Here is a 16,426-nt window from a genome sequence, read left to right as displayed (position 1 = left end):
ACATTAAGACACAGATACTTTCACACACACGCACGTAAACACACATCTTTACACACACAGGTCAAGAAACACACATTAAGACACAGATACTTTCACACACACGCACATAAACACGTATTTACACACACAGGTCAAGAAACACACATTAAGACACAGATACTTTCACACACACGCACGTAAACACACATCTTTACACACACAGCTCTAGAAACACACATTAAGACATAGATACTTTCACACACACGCATGTAAACACATGTATTTACAAACACACAGGTCAAGAAACACATTAAGACACAGATATTTTCAAACACACACATACACACACACGTAAACACACAAATTTACACACACAGGTCAAGAAACACACATTAAGACACAGATACTTTCACACACACGCACGTGAACACGTATTTACACACACATTAAGACACAGATACTTTCACACACACACACACACACACACACACACACACGTAAACACATATTTACACACACTGGTCAAGAAACACACATTAAGACACAGATATTTTCACACACACACATACACACACACGTAAACACACTTACTTACACACACAGATCAAGAAACACACATTAAGACACAGATACTTTCACACACATGCACGTGAACACGTATTTACACACACAGGTCAAGAAACACACATTAAGACACAGATACTTTCACAGATACTTTCACACACACACACACACACGTAAACACACGTATTTACACACACAGCTCTAGAAACACACATTAAGACATATATACTTTCACACACACGCACGTAAACACGCATTTACACACACACAGGTCAAGAAACACACATTAAGACACAGATATTTTCAAACACACACACGTAAACACACACATTTACACACACAGGTCAAGAAACACACATTAAGACAGACACTTTCACACACACGGATGTAAACACACGTATTTACACACACAGCTCTAGAAACACACATTAAGACTAAGATACTTTCACACACACGCATGTAAACACACGTATTTACACACACAGGTCCAGAAACACACATCAAGACACAGATACTTTCACACACACGCACATAAACACGTATTTACACACACAAGTCAAGAAACACACATTAAGACACAGATACTTTCACAAACATGCACTTTAACACACGTATTTACACACACAGGTCAAGAAACACACATTAAGACACAGATACTTTCACACACATGCACGTAAACACACACAGGTCAAGAAACACACATTAAGACACAGATACTTCCACACACACGCACGTAAACACACATTTTTACACACACAAGTCAAGAAACACACATTAAGACACAGATACTTCCACACACACACACGCACGTAAACACACATTTTTACACACACAAGTCAAGAAACACACATTAAGACACAGATACTTTCAGACACACGCATGTAAACACACACAGGTCAAGAAACACAAAGATACTTTCACACACACGCATGTAAACACACATTTACACACACAGGTCAAGAAACACATTAAGACACAGATATTTTCACACACACACACGTAAACAAACATTTACACACACAGGTCAAGAAACACACATTAAGACACAGATACTTTCACTCACACACACACACACACACACACACACACACACACACACACACACACACACACACACACACACACACACACACATACACACACACACACGTCAAGAAACACACAATAAGACACAGATACTTTCACACACATGCACGTAAACCCGTATTTACACACACAGGTCAAGAAACACACATTAAGACACAGACACTTTCACACACACGCATGTAAACACACATATTTACACACACAGCTCTAGAAACACACATTAAGACATAGATACTTTCACACACACGCATGTAAACACACGTATTTACACACACACACAGTTCAAGAAACACACATCAAGACACAGATACTTTCACACACACGCACATAAACACGTATTTACACACACAAGCCAAGAAACACACATTAAGACACAGATACTTTCACAAACATGCACGTAAACACACGTATTTACACACACAGGTCAAGAAACACACATTAAGACAGATACTTTCACACACACGCACGTAAACACACACGTCAAGAAACACACATTAGGACACACATACTTACACACACGTAAACACACATCTTTACACACACAGCTCTAGAAACACACATTAAGACATAGATACTTTCACACACACACACACGCATGTAAACACACGTATTTACACACACACACAGGTCAAGAAACACACATTAAGACACAGATACTTTCACACACACGTACATAAACACGTATTTACACACACAAGTCAATAAATACACATTAAGTCACAGATACTTTCACACACACACGCACATAAACACGTATTTACACACACAGGTCAAGAAACACACATTAAGACACAGATACTTTCACACACACGCACGTAAACACACATTTTTACACAAACAGGTCAAGAAACACACATTAGGACACAGATACTTTCACACACACACACACACACACACACACACACACACACACACACACGTAAACACACATCTTTAAACACACATTAAGACATAGATACTTTCACACACACGCATGTAAACACACGTATTTACAAACACACAGGTCAAGAAACACATTAAGACACAGATATTTTCAAACACACACATACACACACACGTAAACACACAAATTTACACACACAGGTCAAGAAACACACATTAAGACAGATACTTTCACACACGCACGTGAACACGTATTTACACACACATTAAGACACAGATACTTTCACACACACACACACACACATAAACACATATATTTACACACACTGGTCAAGAAACACACATTAAGACACAGATATTTTCACACACACACATACACACACACGTAAACACACTTACTTACACACACAGATCAAGAAACACACATTAAGACACAGATACTTTCACACACACGCACGTGAACACGTATTTACACACACAGGTCAAGAAACACACATTAAGACACGGATACTTTCACACACACACACACACGTAAACACACATATTTACACACACAGCTCTAGAAACACACATTAAGAGATATATACTTTCACACACACGCACGTAAACACGTATTTGCACACACACAGGTCAAGAAACACACATTAAGACACAGATACTTTCACACACACGCATGTAAACATATTTACACACATAAGTCAAGAAACACATTAAGACACAGATATTTTCAAACACACACATACACACATACGTAAACACACAAATTTACACACACAGGTCAAGAAACACACATTAAGACACAGACACTTTCACACACACGGATGTAAACACACATATTTACACACACAGCTCTAGAAACACACATTAAGACTAAGATACTTTCACACACACGCATGTAAACACACGTATTTACACACACACACACAGGTCCAGAAACACACATCAAGACACAGATACTTTCACACACACGCACATAAACACGTATTTACACACACAAGTCAAGAAACACACATTAAGACACAGATACTTTCACAAACATGCACTTTAACACACGTATTTACACACACAGGTCAAGAAACACACATTAAGACACAGATACTTTCACACACATGCACGTAAACACACACAGGTCAAGAAACACACATTAAGACACAGATACTTCCACACACACGCACGTAAACACACATTTTTACACACACAAGTCAAGAAACACACATTAAGACACAGATACTTCCACACACACACACGCCCGTAAACACACATTAAGACACACACAAGTCAAGAAACACACATTAAGACACAGATACTTTCACACACACGCATGTAAACACACGTATTTACACACACAGGTCAAGAAACACACATTAAGACACAGATACTTTCAGACACACGCATGTAAACACACACAGGTCAAGAAACACACAGATACTTTCACACACACGCATGTAAACACACATTTACACACACAGGTCAAGAAACACATTAAGACACAGATATTTTCACACACACACACGTAAACAAACATTTACACACACAGGTCAAGAAACACACATTAAGACACAAATACTTTCACTCACACACACACACACACACACACACACACACACACACACACACACACACACACACACACACACACACACACACACACACACACACACACACACGTCAAGAAACACACAATAAGACACAGATACTTTCACACACATGCACGTAAACCCGTATTTACACACACAGGTCAAGAAACACACATTAAGACACAGACACTTTCACACACACGCATGTAAACACACATATTTACACACACAGCTCTAGAAACACACATTAAGACAGATACTTTCACACACACGCATGTAAACACACGTATTTACACACACACACAGTTCAAGAAACACACATCAAGACACAGATACTTTCACACACACGCACATAAACACGTATTTACACACACAAGCCAAGAAACACACATTAAGACACATACTTTCACAAACATGCACGTAAACACACGTATTTACACACACAGGTCAAGAAACACACATTAAGACAGATACTTTCACACACACGCACGTAAACACACACGTCAAGAAACACACATACTTACACACACGTAAACACACATCTTTACACACACAGCTCTAGAAACACACATTAAGACATAGATACTTTCACACACACACACGCATGTAAACACACGTATTTACACACACACACAGGTCAAGAAACACACATTAAGACACAGATACTTTCACACACACGTACATAAACACGTATTTACACACACAAGTCAATAAATACACATTAAGTCACAGATACTTTCACAAACACGCACGTAAACACGTATTTACACACACAGATCCAGAAACACACATTAAGACAGATACTTTCACACACAGTGTAAGGGTGTCTTCACTTCCTGCAGGCGTCCCAATACTTGTGTCCACAGAGCAGCATGGTCACACTGACCTGTGTGCAATGGTCATGACAGTCTTGTCACGGAACCTCTCTTTGATGGTCTTCTGCAGCAGTTTGTCCGTCTTCTGGTCCACGCTGGCCGTGGCTTCGTCCACACACAGGACCTGCGAGAGGTTCACTTATGACACCAGGACCAGGACCAGGACCTGGACCTGAACACAGCTTCTCACCTTGGCCTGAGTCAGCAGCGCTCTGGACAGACACAGCAGCTGTCTCTGTCCCACTGAGAAGGACCTGCCTCTGTCCTTCACCTCAGCATCCAGACCACCTGACACACACACACACACACACACACACACACACACACACACACACACACACACACACACACACACACACACACACACACACACACACACACACACACACACTGAGCTGGAGGAGAACATCATCGCCCTCCTTTCGTTTGTTGTTTTATTTTAGCCCCGCCCCCTGGTCCATGGTCCATGTCCCTCACCCATTGTGTTGACCAAGGACCCGAGGTGGCACTGATCCAGGACCTCTAGGAGCTGCTGGTCCTGGTGTTGCTGGCAGGGGTCCAGATTCTGTCGGATGGTCCCGCTGAACAGGAAAGGGTCCTGAGGAATGATGGCCAGCCTGGACCTGCAGAGACCAAAGACCCACGTTGTTCTCGTTTTACAATTTGACTTGTTCATGATATCAATGTACATGATTGTTACATGAAATATTTTGTCCTTTTTAGGGGGGGGGGGCGTGAAATATTTTGTCCTTTCTAGAAGGCATGTGAAATATTTTGTCTTTTTTAAAAGGGGGGCTTGTGAATTTTTCTGTCTTTCCAAGGGGGGCGTGAAATATTTGTCTTTTCTAGGGGGGGGCGTGAAATATTTTGTCCTTCCTTGGGGGGGCGTGAAATTTTATCCTTCCTAGGGGGCATCTGAAATATTTTGTCCTTTCTAAGGGGGGGGGGGGTGTGAAATATTTTGTCCTTTCTAGGGGGGGCGTGAAATATTTTGGCCTTTCTAGAAGGCATGTGAAATATTTTGTCTTTCTTAGGGGAGCGTGAAATATTTTGTCCTTTCTAGAAGGCATGTGAAATATTTTGACTTTTTTAAAGGGGGGCGTGAAATATTTTGTCCTTCCTTGGGGGGGGGGGGGGGCGTGAAATTTTATTCTTCCTAGGGGGCATCTGAAATATTTTGTCTTTCCTAGGGGAGCGTGAAATATTTTGTCCTTTCTAGGGGGTGTGTGAAATATTTTGTCCTTCCTTGGGGGGGGGCATGAAACGTTATCCTTCGGGGGGCGTGAAATGTTATCCTTCCTAGAGGGCATCTGAAATATTTTGTCCTTTCTAGGGGGTGTGTGAAATATTTTGTCCTTCCTTGGGGGGGGGCGTGAAATGTCATCCTTCCTAGGGGGCATCTGAAATATTTTGTCTTTCCTAGGGGGTGTGAAATATTTTGTCCTTCCTTGGGGGGGCGTGAAATATTTTGTCCTTCCTTGGGGGGGCGTGAAATATTTTGTCCTTCCTTGGGGGTGGGGGGGCATGAAATTGTATCCTTCCTAGGGGGCATCTGAAATATTTTGTCTTTCCTAGGGGGGGGCGTGAAATATTTTGTCCTTTCTAGAAGGCATGTGAAATATTTTGTCTTTCTTAAGGGGGTGGGCGGAGGGGGTGTGAAATATTTTGTCCTTCCGAGAAGGCATGTGAAATATTTTGTCTTTTTTACAGGGGGGCGTGAAATATTTTGTCCTTCCTTGGGGGGGGGGGCGTGAAATGTTATCCTTCCTAGGGGGCATCTGAAATATTTTGTCTTTCCTAGGGGGGGTGAAATATTTTGTCCTTCCTTGGGGGGGCATGAAATTGTATCCTTCCTAGGGGAGCATGAAATATTTTGTCCTTTGTAGAAGGCATGTGAAATATTTTGTCTTTCCTAAGGGGGGGCATGAAATATTTGTCCTTCCTTGGGGGGGGGCATGAAATGTTATCCTTCCTTGGGGGCATCTGAAAAATGTTGTCTTTCCTAGGGGAGCGTGAAATATTTTGTCCTTTCTAGAAAGCATGTGAAATATTTTGTCTTTCTTAAGGGGGTGGGGGGAGGGGGCGTGAAATATTTTGTCTTTTTTAAAGGGGGGCGTGAAATATTTTGTCCTTCCTTGGGGGGGCGTGAAATTTTATCCTTCCTAGGGGGCATCTGAAATATTTTGTCTTTCCTAGGGGTGTGTGAAATATTTTGTCCTTCCTTGGGGGGGCATGGAATTTTATCCTTCCTCGGGGAGCGTGAAATATTTTGTCCTTTCTAGAAAGCATGTGAAACATTTTGTCTTTTTTAAGGGGGTGCAGGGATGGGGCGTGAAATATTTTGCCTTTTTTAAAGGGGGGCGTGAAATATTTTGTCCTACCTTGGGGGGGCGTGAAATTTTATCCTTCCTAGGGGGCATCTGAAATATATTGTCTTTCCTAGGGGGGGGTGAAATATTTTGTCCTTCCTTGGGGGGGCATGGAATTTTATCCTTCCTCGGGGAGCGTGAAATATTTTGTCCTTTCTAGAAAGCATGTGAAACATTTAGTCTTTTTTAAGGGGGTGCGGGGATGGGGCGTGAAATATTTTGCCTTTTTTAAAGGGGGGTGTGAAATATTTTGTCCTTCCTTGGGGGGGGGCGTGAAATTTTATTCTTCCTAGGGGGCATCTGAAATATTTTGTCTTTCCTAGGGGAGTGTGAAATATTTTGTCCTTCCTTGGGGGGGGCATGAAATTGTATCCTTCCTCGGGGGGCATCTGAAAAATGTTGTCTTTCCTAGGGGAGCGTGAAATATTTTGTCCTTTCTAGAAAGCATGTGAAATATTTTGTCCTTCCTTGGGGGGGGCATGAAATGTTATCCTTCCTAGGGGGCATCTGTAATATTTTGTCTTTCCTAGGGGGGGGGGGGTGAAAAATGTTGTCCTTTCTAGGGGGGGCGTGAAATATTTTGTCCTTCCTTGGGGGGGCGTGAGAGAAAACTATTGGGAAGCAGTGTAAAGCCAACAGGAAACACACCACACTGAAGAAAGCAGGATCGGGTGTGTTGGTATGGACCTGGTATGATTATGCAACTAATCACACCTGTGGTGCCTACCTGAGCTGGGCCACGCCCACACCACTGACGTCCAGCCCGTCCAGGAGGATTTGGCCCCGACTGACCTCCACCATGCGGAACAGGGCCAGGAACAAAGTGGACTTCCCTGAACCCGTGCGACCCACGATGCCCACCTTCTCCCCGGGTCGCACCAGCAGACTGACGTCGTGCAAGGCGGGGGCAAGACCCTCCCTGTAGACCAGGACCACACGGCGAAACTCCACCCGCCCTTCTTCCGGCCACGAGGGGGCCAGCTGGGAGGAAACAAGCAAACGGCCGTTCTGGTTTCCTTGACCCTCGCCTAGGCTGTGCGGCTCCGAAAAGAGGCGAGTACCTGCGGGTTCTGCTGCTGAGGCTCCGCTGGAAGCTGACTGGAGTATTCCTCCGCTCGCTCCACGCTCACCAGCTGCATCTCCGTCTGGGTGAAGCTGAAGATGAGGCCTGACAGCAGGGTGGTGATGGACAGAGCGTAGGACAGCGACAAACCCACCAAGCCTGACACCAATGGAACCATGCTGGTCTTAGTTCAAGTCCTTTTCTGCCCTAAAATACTCATTTGTTTTCACTGGGAAGTTATTTTATTATCTGTATGTGTCAAGATAGCATGTGTAGTGTTAGTAAAGACACCTCACCTGGATCAACAACATGGAAACGGTGCTGGACGACCGCCACCACGCTGACGCCCGTCACCACCACGACCCCGATTAGCTGCAGGCGGATGTCCAGCCACTGCATGGCGGCGTTGCTCAGGAACACGCAGCGCTGGTTCAGTTCTAACCGCCGGACGTTCTCCTCCTCAAACCTACCGGGACAAAAGTCCGCCGTTTGGTTTCAGTCCTAAGTTTGTATGCTAAAAGTTAGCATTAATGACGCGACAAAATATGGGCCTAAGAGGCTTATACCTGCCAATTTAGCTAAAAAAAAGTTAGCGTGTTAACAGTTAGCATTAATATTAAAAACAGAAACAAAAACAAACGTCAATGAGACTTATATTTGCAAAACGTAGCTAAAAAAAAGTTAGCATGCTAACCGTTAGCATTAATGACTTATCAAAAACAAACGTCAAAGAGACTTATATTTGCAAAAAAGTAGCTAAAAAAGTTAGCATGCTAACAGTTAGCATTAATAAAGCGTCAAAATATGCATCTATGAGGCTTATACCTTCCAAATTAGTTTGAAAGAGTTAGCATGTTAACAGCATTAATGACGCATCAAAAACAAATGTCAATGAGGCTCATACTTGCAAAACTTAGGTAAAAAAAAGTTAGCATGCTAACAGTTAGCATTAATGAGGTATCAAAAACAAACATCAATGAGACTTATATTTGCGAAACGTAGCTAAAAAAAAGTTAGCATGCTAACAGTTAGCATTAATGACTTATCAAAAACAAACGTCAAAGAGACTTGTATTTGCAAAAAGTAGCTAAAAAAGTTAGCATGCTAACAGTTAGCATTAATAAAGCGTCAAAATATGCATCTATGAGGCTTATACCTTCCAAATTAGTTTTAAAGAGTTAGCATGTTAACAGCATTAATGACGCATCAAAAACAAACGTCAATGAGGCTCATACTTGCAAAACTTAGGTAAAAAAAAGTTAGCATGTTAACAGTTAGCATTAATGACTTATCAAAAACAAACATCAAAGAGACTTATATTTGCAAAAAGTAGCTAAAAAAAGTTAGCATGCTAACAGTTAGCATTAATAAAGCGTCAAAATATGCATCTATGAGGCTTGTACCTTCCAAATTAGTTTAAAAAAAGTTAGCATGTTAACAGTTAGCATTAATGACGCATCAAAAACAAACGTCAATGAGGCTCATACTTGCAAAACTTAGGTAAAAAAAAAGTTAGCGTGTTAACAGTTAGCATTAATATCAAAAACAAAAACAAACGTCAATGAGACTTATATTTGCAAAACGTAGCTAAAAAAAAGTTAGCATGCTAACAGTTAACATTAATGACTTATCAAAAACAAACGTCAATGAGACTTATATTTGCAAAAAGTACCTAAAAAAGTTAGCATGCTAACAGCATTAATAAAGCGTCAAAATATGCATCTATGAGGTTTATACCTTCCAAATTAGTTTTAAAAAGTTAGCATGTTAACAGTTAGCATTAATGACGCATCAAAAACAAACGTCAATGAAACTTATATTTGCAAAAAGTACCTAAAAAAGTTAGCATGCTAACAGTTAGCATTAATGAGGTATCAAAAACAAACATCAATGAGACTTATATTTGCGAAACGTAGCTAAAAAAAAGTTAGCATGCTAACAGTTAGCATTAATGACTTATCAAAAACAAACGTCAAAGAGACTTGTATTTGCAAAAAGTAGCTAAAAAAGTTAGCATGCTAACAGTTAGCATTAATAAAGCGTCAAAATATGCATCTATGAGGCTTATACCTTCCAAATTAGTTTTAAAGAGTTAGCATGTTAACAGCATTAATGACGCATCAAAAACAAACGTCAATGAGGCTCATACTTGCAAAACTTAGGTAAAAAAAAGTTAGCATGTTAACAGTTAGCATTAATGACTTATCAAAAACAAACATCAAAGAGACTTATATTTGCAAAAAGTAGCTAAAAAAAGTTAGCATGCTAACAGTTAGCATTAATAAAGCGTCAAAATATGCATCTATGAGGCTTGTACCTTCCAAATTAGTTTAAAAAAAGTTAGCATGTTAACAGTTAGCATTAATGACGCATCAAAAACAAACGTCAATGAGGCTCATACTTGCAAAACTTAGGTAAAAAAAAAGTTAGCGTGTTAACAGTTAGCATTAATATCAAAAACAAAAACAAACGTCAATGAGACTTATATTTGCAAAACGTAGCTAAAAAAAAGTTAGCATGCTAACAGTTAACATTAATGACTTATCAAAAACAAACGTCAATGAGACTTATATTTGCAAAAAGTACCTAAAAAAGTTAGCATGCTAACAGCATTAATAAAGCGTCAAAATATGCATCTATGAGGTTTATACCTTCCAAATTAGTTTTAAAAAGTTAGCATGTTAACAGTTAGCATTAATGACGCATCAAAAACAAACGTCAATGAAACTTATATTTGCAAAAAGTACCTAAAAAAGTTAGCATGCTAACAGTTAGCATTAATAAAGCGTCAAAATATGCATCTATGAGGCTTACACCTTCCAAATTAGTTTTAAAAAGTTAGCATGTTAACAGCATTAATGACGCATCAAAAACAAACGTCAATGAGGCTCATACTTGCAAAACTTAGGTAAAAAAAAGTTTGCGTCTTAACAGTTAGCATTAATATCAAAAACAAAAACAAACGTCAATGAGACTTATATTTGCGAAACGTAGCTAAAAAAGGTTAGCATGCTAACAGTTAGCATTAATGACTTATCAAAAACAAACGTCAAAGAGACTTATATTTGCAAAAAGTAGCTTAAAAAGTTAGCATGCTAACAGTTAGCATTAATAAAGCGTCAAAATATGCATCTATGAGGCTTATACCTTCCAAATTAGTTTAAAAAAAGTTAGCATGTTAACAGTTAGCATTAATGACGCATCAAAAACAAACGTCAATGAGGCTCATAGTTGCAAAACTTAGCTAAAAAAAGGTTAGCATGCTAACATTAAGCATTAATGACGTATGAAAAACAAACATCAATGAGACTTATATTTGCCAAACGTAGCTAAAAAAGTTAGCATGCTAACAGTTAGCATTAAAGACGTATCAAAAACAAACGTCAATGAGGACTTATACTTGCAAAACTTAGCTAAAACAAGTTAGCATGCTAACAATTAGCATTAATGAAGCATCAAAATATGAGTCTATAAGGGTTATACCTGCCAAATTAGTTTAAAAAAAGTTAGCATGTTAACAGTTAGCATTAACGACGTATCAAAAACAAACATCAATGAGGCTTATACTTGCAAAACTTAGCTAAACAAAAAGTTAGCATGCTAACAGTTAGCATTAATGACGTATCAAAAACAAACGTCAATGAGGCTTATACTTGCAAAACTTAGCTAACAAAAAGTCAGCATGCTAACAGTTAGCATTAGTGACTTATCAAAAACAAACGTCAATGAGGCTTATACTTGCAAAACTTAGCTAAACAAAAAGTTAGCATGCTAACAGTTAGCATTAATGACGTATCAAAAACAAACGTCAATGAGGCTCATACTTGCAAAACTTAGGTAAAAAAAAGTTAGCATGCTAACAGTTAGCATTAATGGCGTATCAAAAACAAACATCAATGAGACTTATATTTGCAAAACGTAGCTAAAAAAAAGTTAGCATGCTAACAGTTAGCATTAATGACTTATCAAAAACAAACGTCAAAGAGACTTATATTTGCAAAAAGTAGCTAAAAAAGTTAGCATGCTAACAGTTAGCATTAATAAAGCGTCAAAATATGCATCTATGAGGCTTGTACCTTCCAAATTAGTTTAAAAAAAGTTAGCATGTTAACAGTTAGCATTAATGACGCATCAAAAACAAACGTCAATGAGGCTCATAGTTGCAAAACTTAGCTAAAAAAAAGTTAGCATGCTAACATTAAGCATTAATGACGTATCAAAAACAAACGTCAATGAGACTTATATTTGCAAAAAGTAGCTAAAAAAGTTAGCATGCTAACAGTTAGCATTAATAAAGCGTCAAAATATGCATCTATGAGGCTTGTACCTTCCAAATTAGTTTTAAAAAAGTTAGCATGTTAACAGTTAGCATTAACAACGTATCAAAAACAAACGTCAATGAGGCTTATACTTGCAAAACTTAGCTAACAAAAAGTCAGCATGCTAACAGTTAGCATTAATGACGTATCAAAAACAAACGTCAATGAGGCTTATACTTGCAAAACTTAGCTATAACAAGTTAGCATGCTAACAGTTAGCATTCATGGAGCGTCAAAATATGTGTCTATGAGGCTTATACCTGCCAAATTAGTTTTAAAAAGTTAGCATGTTAACAGTTAGCGTTAATGACGTAACAAAAACAAACGTCAAAGAGGCTTATACTTGCAAAACTTGGCTAAAAAAAAAGTTAGCATGCAAACAGTTAGCATTAAGAAAGTGTCAAAATATGCATCTATGAGGCTTATACCTGCCAAATTGGCTAAAAAAAAGTTAGCATGCTAACAGTTAGCATTAATGATGTATCAAAAACAAACGTCAATGAGGCTTATACTTGCAAAACTTGGCTAAAAAAAAAAAGTTAGCATGCTAACAGTTAGCATTAAGAAAGCGTCAAAATATGTGTCTATGCCTGCCAAATTAGTTTTAAAAAGTTAGCATGTTAACAGTTAGCGTTAATGATGTAACAAAAACAAACGTCAATGAGGCTTATACTTGCAAAACTTGGCTAAAAAAAAAAAGTTAGCATGCTAACAGTTAGCATTAAGAAAGCGTCAAAATGTGTCTATGCCTGCCAAATTAGTTTTAAAAAGTTAGCATGTTAACAGTTAGCGTTAATGACGTAACAAAAACAAACGTCAATGAGGCTTATACTTGCAAAACTTGGCTAAAAAAAAAGTTAGCATGCTAACAGTTAGCATTAAGAACGTGTCAAAATATGCATCTATGAGGCTTATACCTGCCAAATTAGTTTAACAAAGCGTCAAAATATGCATTTATGAGGCTTATACCTGCCAAATTGGCTAAAAAAAAGTTAGCATGCTAACAGTTAGCATTAATGACGTATCAAAAACAAACATCAATAAGCCTTATTCTTGCAAAATTTTGCAAAAAAAAGTCAGCATGGTAACAGTTAGCATTAATGACGTATCAAAAACAAACGTCAATGAGGCTTGTACTTGCAAAACTTGGCTAACAAAAAGTCAGCATGCTAACAATTAGCATTAATGAAGCATCAAAATATGAGTCTATAAGGGTTATACCTGCCAAATTAGTTAAAAAAAAGTTAACCTGTTAACAGTTAGCATTAATGACGTATCAAAAACAAACGTCAATGAGGCTTATACTTGCAAAACTTAGCTAAAAAAAGTTAGCATGCTAACAGTTAGCATTAATAAAGCGTCAAAATAAGCATCTATGAGGCTTATACCTGCAAAATTAGCTAAAAAAAGTTTGCATGTTAACAGTTAGCATTAATGACGTATCAAAACAAACATTAATTAGGGTTATTCTTGCAAAACTTAGCTAAAACAAGTTAGCATGCAAACAGTTAGCATTAATAAGCGTCAAAATATGTGTCTATGAGGCTTATACCTGCAAAATTAGCTAAAAAAAGTTTGCATGTTAACAGTTAGCATTAATGACGTATCAAAAGAAAAATCAATTAGGGTTATTCTTGCAAAACTTAGCTAAAACAAGTTAGCATGCTAACAGTTAGCATTAATAAGCGTCAAAATATGCATCTATGAGGCTTATACCTGCCAAATTAGTTTAATAAAGCATCAAAATATGCATTTATGAGGCTTATACCTGCCAATTTGGCTAAAAAAAGTTAGCATGTTAACAGTTAGCATTAATGATGTATCAAAAACAAACATCAATAAGCCTTATTCTTGCAAAATTTTGCAAAAAAAGTCAGCATGGTAACAGTTAGCATTAATGACGTATCAAAAACCAACGACAAACGTCAATGAGGACTTATACTTGCAAAACTTAGCTAAAACAAGTTAGCATGCTAACAGTTAGCATTCATGGAGCATCAAAATATGTGTCTATGCCTGCCAAATTAGTTTTAAAAAGTTAGCATGGTAACAGTTAGCGTTAATGACATAACAAAAACAAACGTCAATGAGGCTTATACTTGCAAAACTTGGCTAAAAAAAAGTTACAGAAAATATGCAAAATATGCATCTATGAGGCTTATACCTGCCAAATTACTTTAATAAAGCGTCAAAATACGCATTTATGAGGCTTATACCTGCCAAATTGGCTAAAAAAAAAGTTAGCATGCTAACAGTTAGCATTAATGACTTATCAAAAACAAACGTCAATGAGGCTTATACTTGCAAAACTTGCCTAAAAAAAAGCTAGCATGCCAACAGTTAGCATTAATGGAGCGTCAAAATATGTGTCTATGAGGCGTATACCTGCCAAATTAGTTTTAAAAAGTTAGCATGCTAACAGTTAGCGTTAATGACGTAACAAAAACAAACGTCAATGAGGCTTATACTTGCAAAACTTGGCTAAAAAAAAAAGTTACAGAAAATATGCAAAATATGCATCTATGAGGCTTATACCTGCCAAATTAGTTTAATAAAGCGTCAAAATATGCATTTATGAGGCTTATACCTGCCAAATTGGCTAAAAAAAAAGTTAGCATGCTAACAGTTAGCATTAATGACGTATCAAAAACAAACGTCAATGAGGCTTATACTTGCAAAACTTAGCTAAAACAAGTTAGCATGCTAACAATTAGCATTAATGAAGCATCAAAATATGAGTCTATAAGGGTTATACCTGCCAAATTAGTTCAAAAAAAGTTAGCATGTTAACAGTTACCATTAATGACATAACAAAAACAAACGTCAATGAGGCTTATACTTGCAAAACTTGGCTAAAAAAAAAGTTACAGAAAATATGCAAAATATGCATCTATGAGGCTTATACCTGCCAAATTAGTTTAATAAAGCGTCAAAATATGCATTTATGAGGCTTATACCTGCCAAATTGGCTAAAAAAAAAGTTATGGTAACAGTTAGCATTAATGACGTATCAAAAACAAACGTCAATGAGGCTTATACTTGAAAAACTTAGCTAAAACATGTTAGCATGCTAACAATTAGCATTAATGAAGCATCAAAATATGAGTCTATAAGGGTTATACCTGCCAAATTAGTTCCAAAAAAGTTAGCATGTTAACAGTTACCATTAATGACATAACAAAAACAAACGTCAATGAGGCTTATACTTGCAAAACTTGGCTAAAAGAAAAGTTACAGAAAATATGCAAAATATGCATCTATGAGGCTTATACCTGCCAAATTAGTTTAATAAAGCGTCAAAATATGCATTTATGAGGCTTATACCTGCCAAATTGGCTAAAAAAAAAGTTAGCATGCTAACAGTTAGCATTAATGACGTATCAAAAACAAACGTCAATGAGGCTTATACTTGAAAAACTTAGCTAAAACATGTTAGCATGCTAACAATTAGCATTAATGAAGCATCAAAATATGAGTCTATAAGGGTTATACCTGCCAAATTAGTTCAAAAAAAGTTAGCATGTTAACAGTTAGCATTAATGACATAACAAAAACAAACGTCAATGAGGCTTATACTTGCAAAACTTGGCTAAAAAAAAAAGTTACAGAAAATATGCAAAATATGCATCTATGAGGCTTATACCTGCCAAATTAGTTTAATAAAGCGTCAAAATATCCATTTATGAGGCTTATACCTGCCAAATTGGCTAAA

General features: G+C 37.9%; 1 protein-coding gene across 1 annotated transcript in view; it reads right to left on the bottom strand.

The window, feature by feature from the left end:
• Nucleotides 1-16,426, bottom strand: part of abcc10 (ATP-binding cassette, sub-family C (CFTR/MRP), member 10) — a 56,247-nt gene that overhangs the window by 1,841 nt on the left and 37,980 nt on the right. Inside the window, exons 15-20 of the mRNA XM_061984349.1 lie at nucleotides 8,692-8,861; nucleotides 8,394-8,554; nucleotides 8,060-8,313; nucleotides 5,441-5,586; nucleotides 5,154-5,251; nucleotides 4,975-5,087 (exon numbers count right to left, since the gene is read on the bottom strand). Of these exons, the coding sequence (XP_061840333.1) occupies nucleotides 4,975-5,087; nucleotides 5,154-5,251; nucleotides 5,441-5,586; nucleotides 8,060-8,313; nucleotides 8,394-8,554; nucleotides 8,692-8,861 (942 nt within the window). The remainder of the gene's footprint in view (nucleotides 1-4,974; nucleotides 5,088-5,153; nucleotides 5,252-5,440; nucleotides 5,587-8,059; nucleotides 8,314-8,393; nucleotides 8,555-8,691; nucleotides 8,862-16,426) is intronic.

Source organism: Nerophis lumbriciformis, linkage group LG25 (assembly GCF_033978685.3).
Source record: "Nerophis lumbriciformis linkage group LG25, RoL_Nlum_v2.1, whole genome shotgun sequence".
Taxonomy (NCBI): Eukaryota; Metazoa; Chordata; class Actinopteri; order Syngnathiformes; family Syngnathidae; genus Nerophis; species Nerophis lumbriciformis.
Note: the sequence above shows the minus strand (reverse complement) of the source record. Positions and strands in the feature narration are given on the sequence as shown.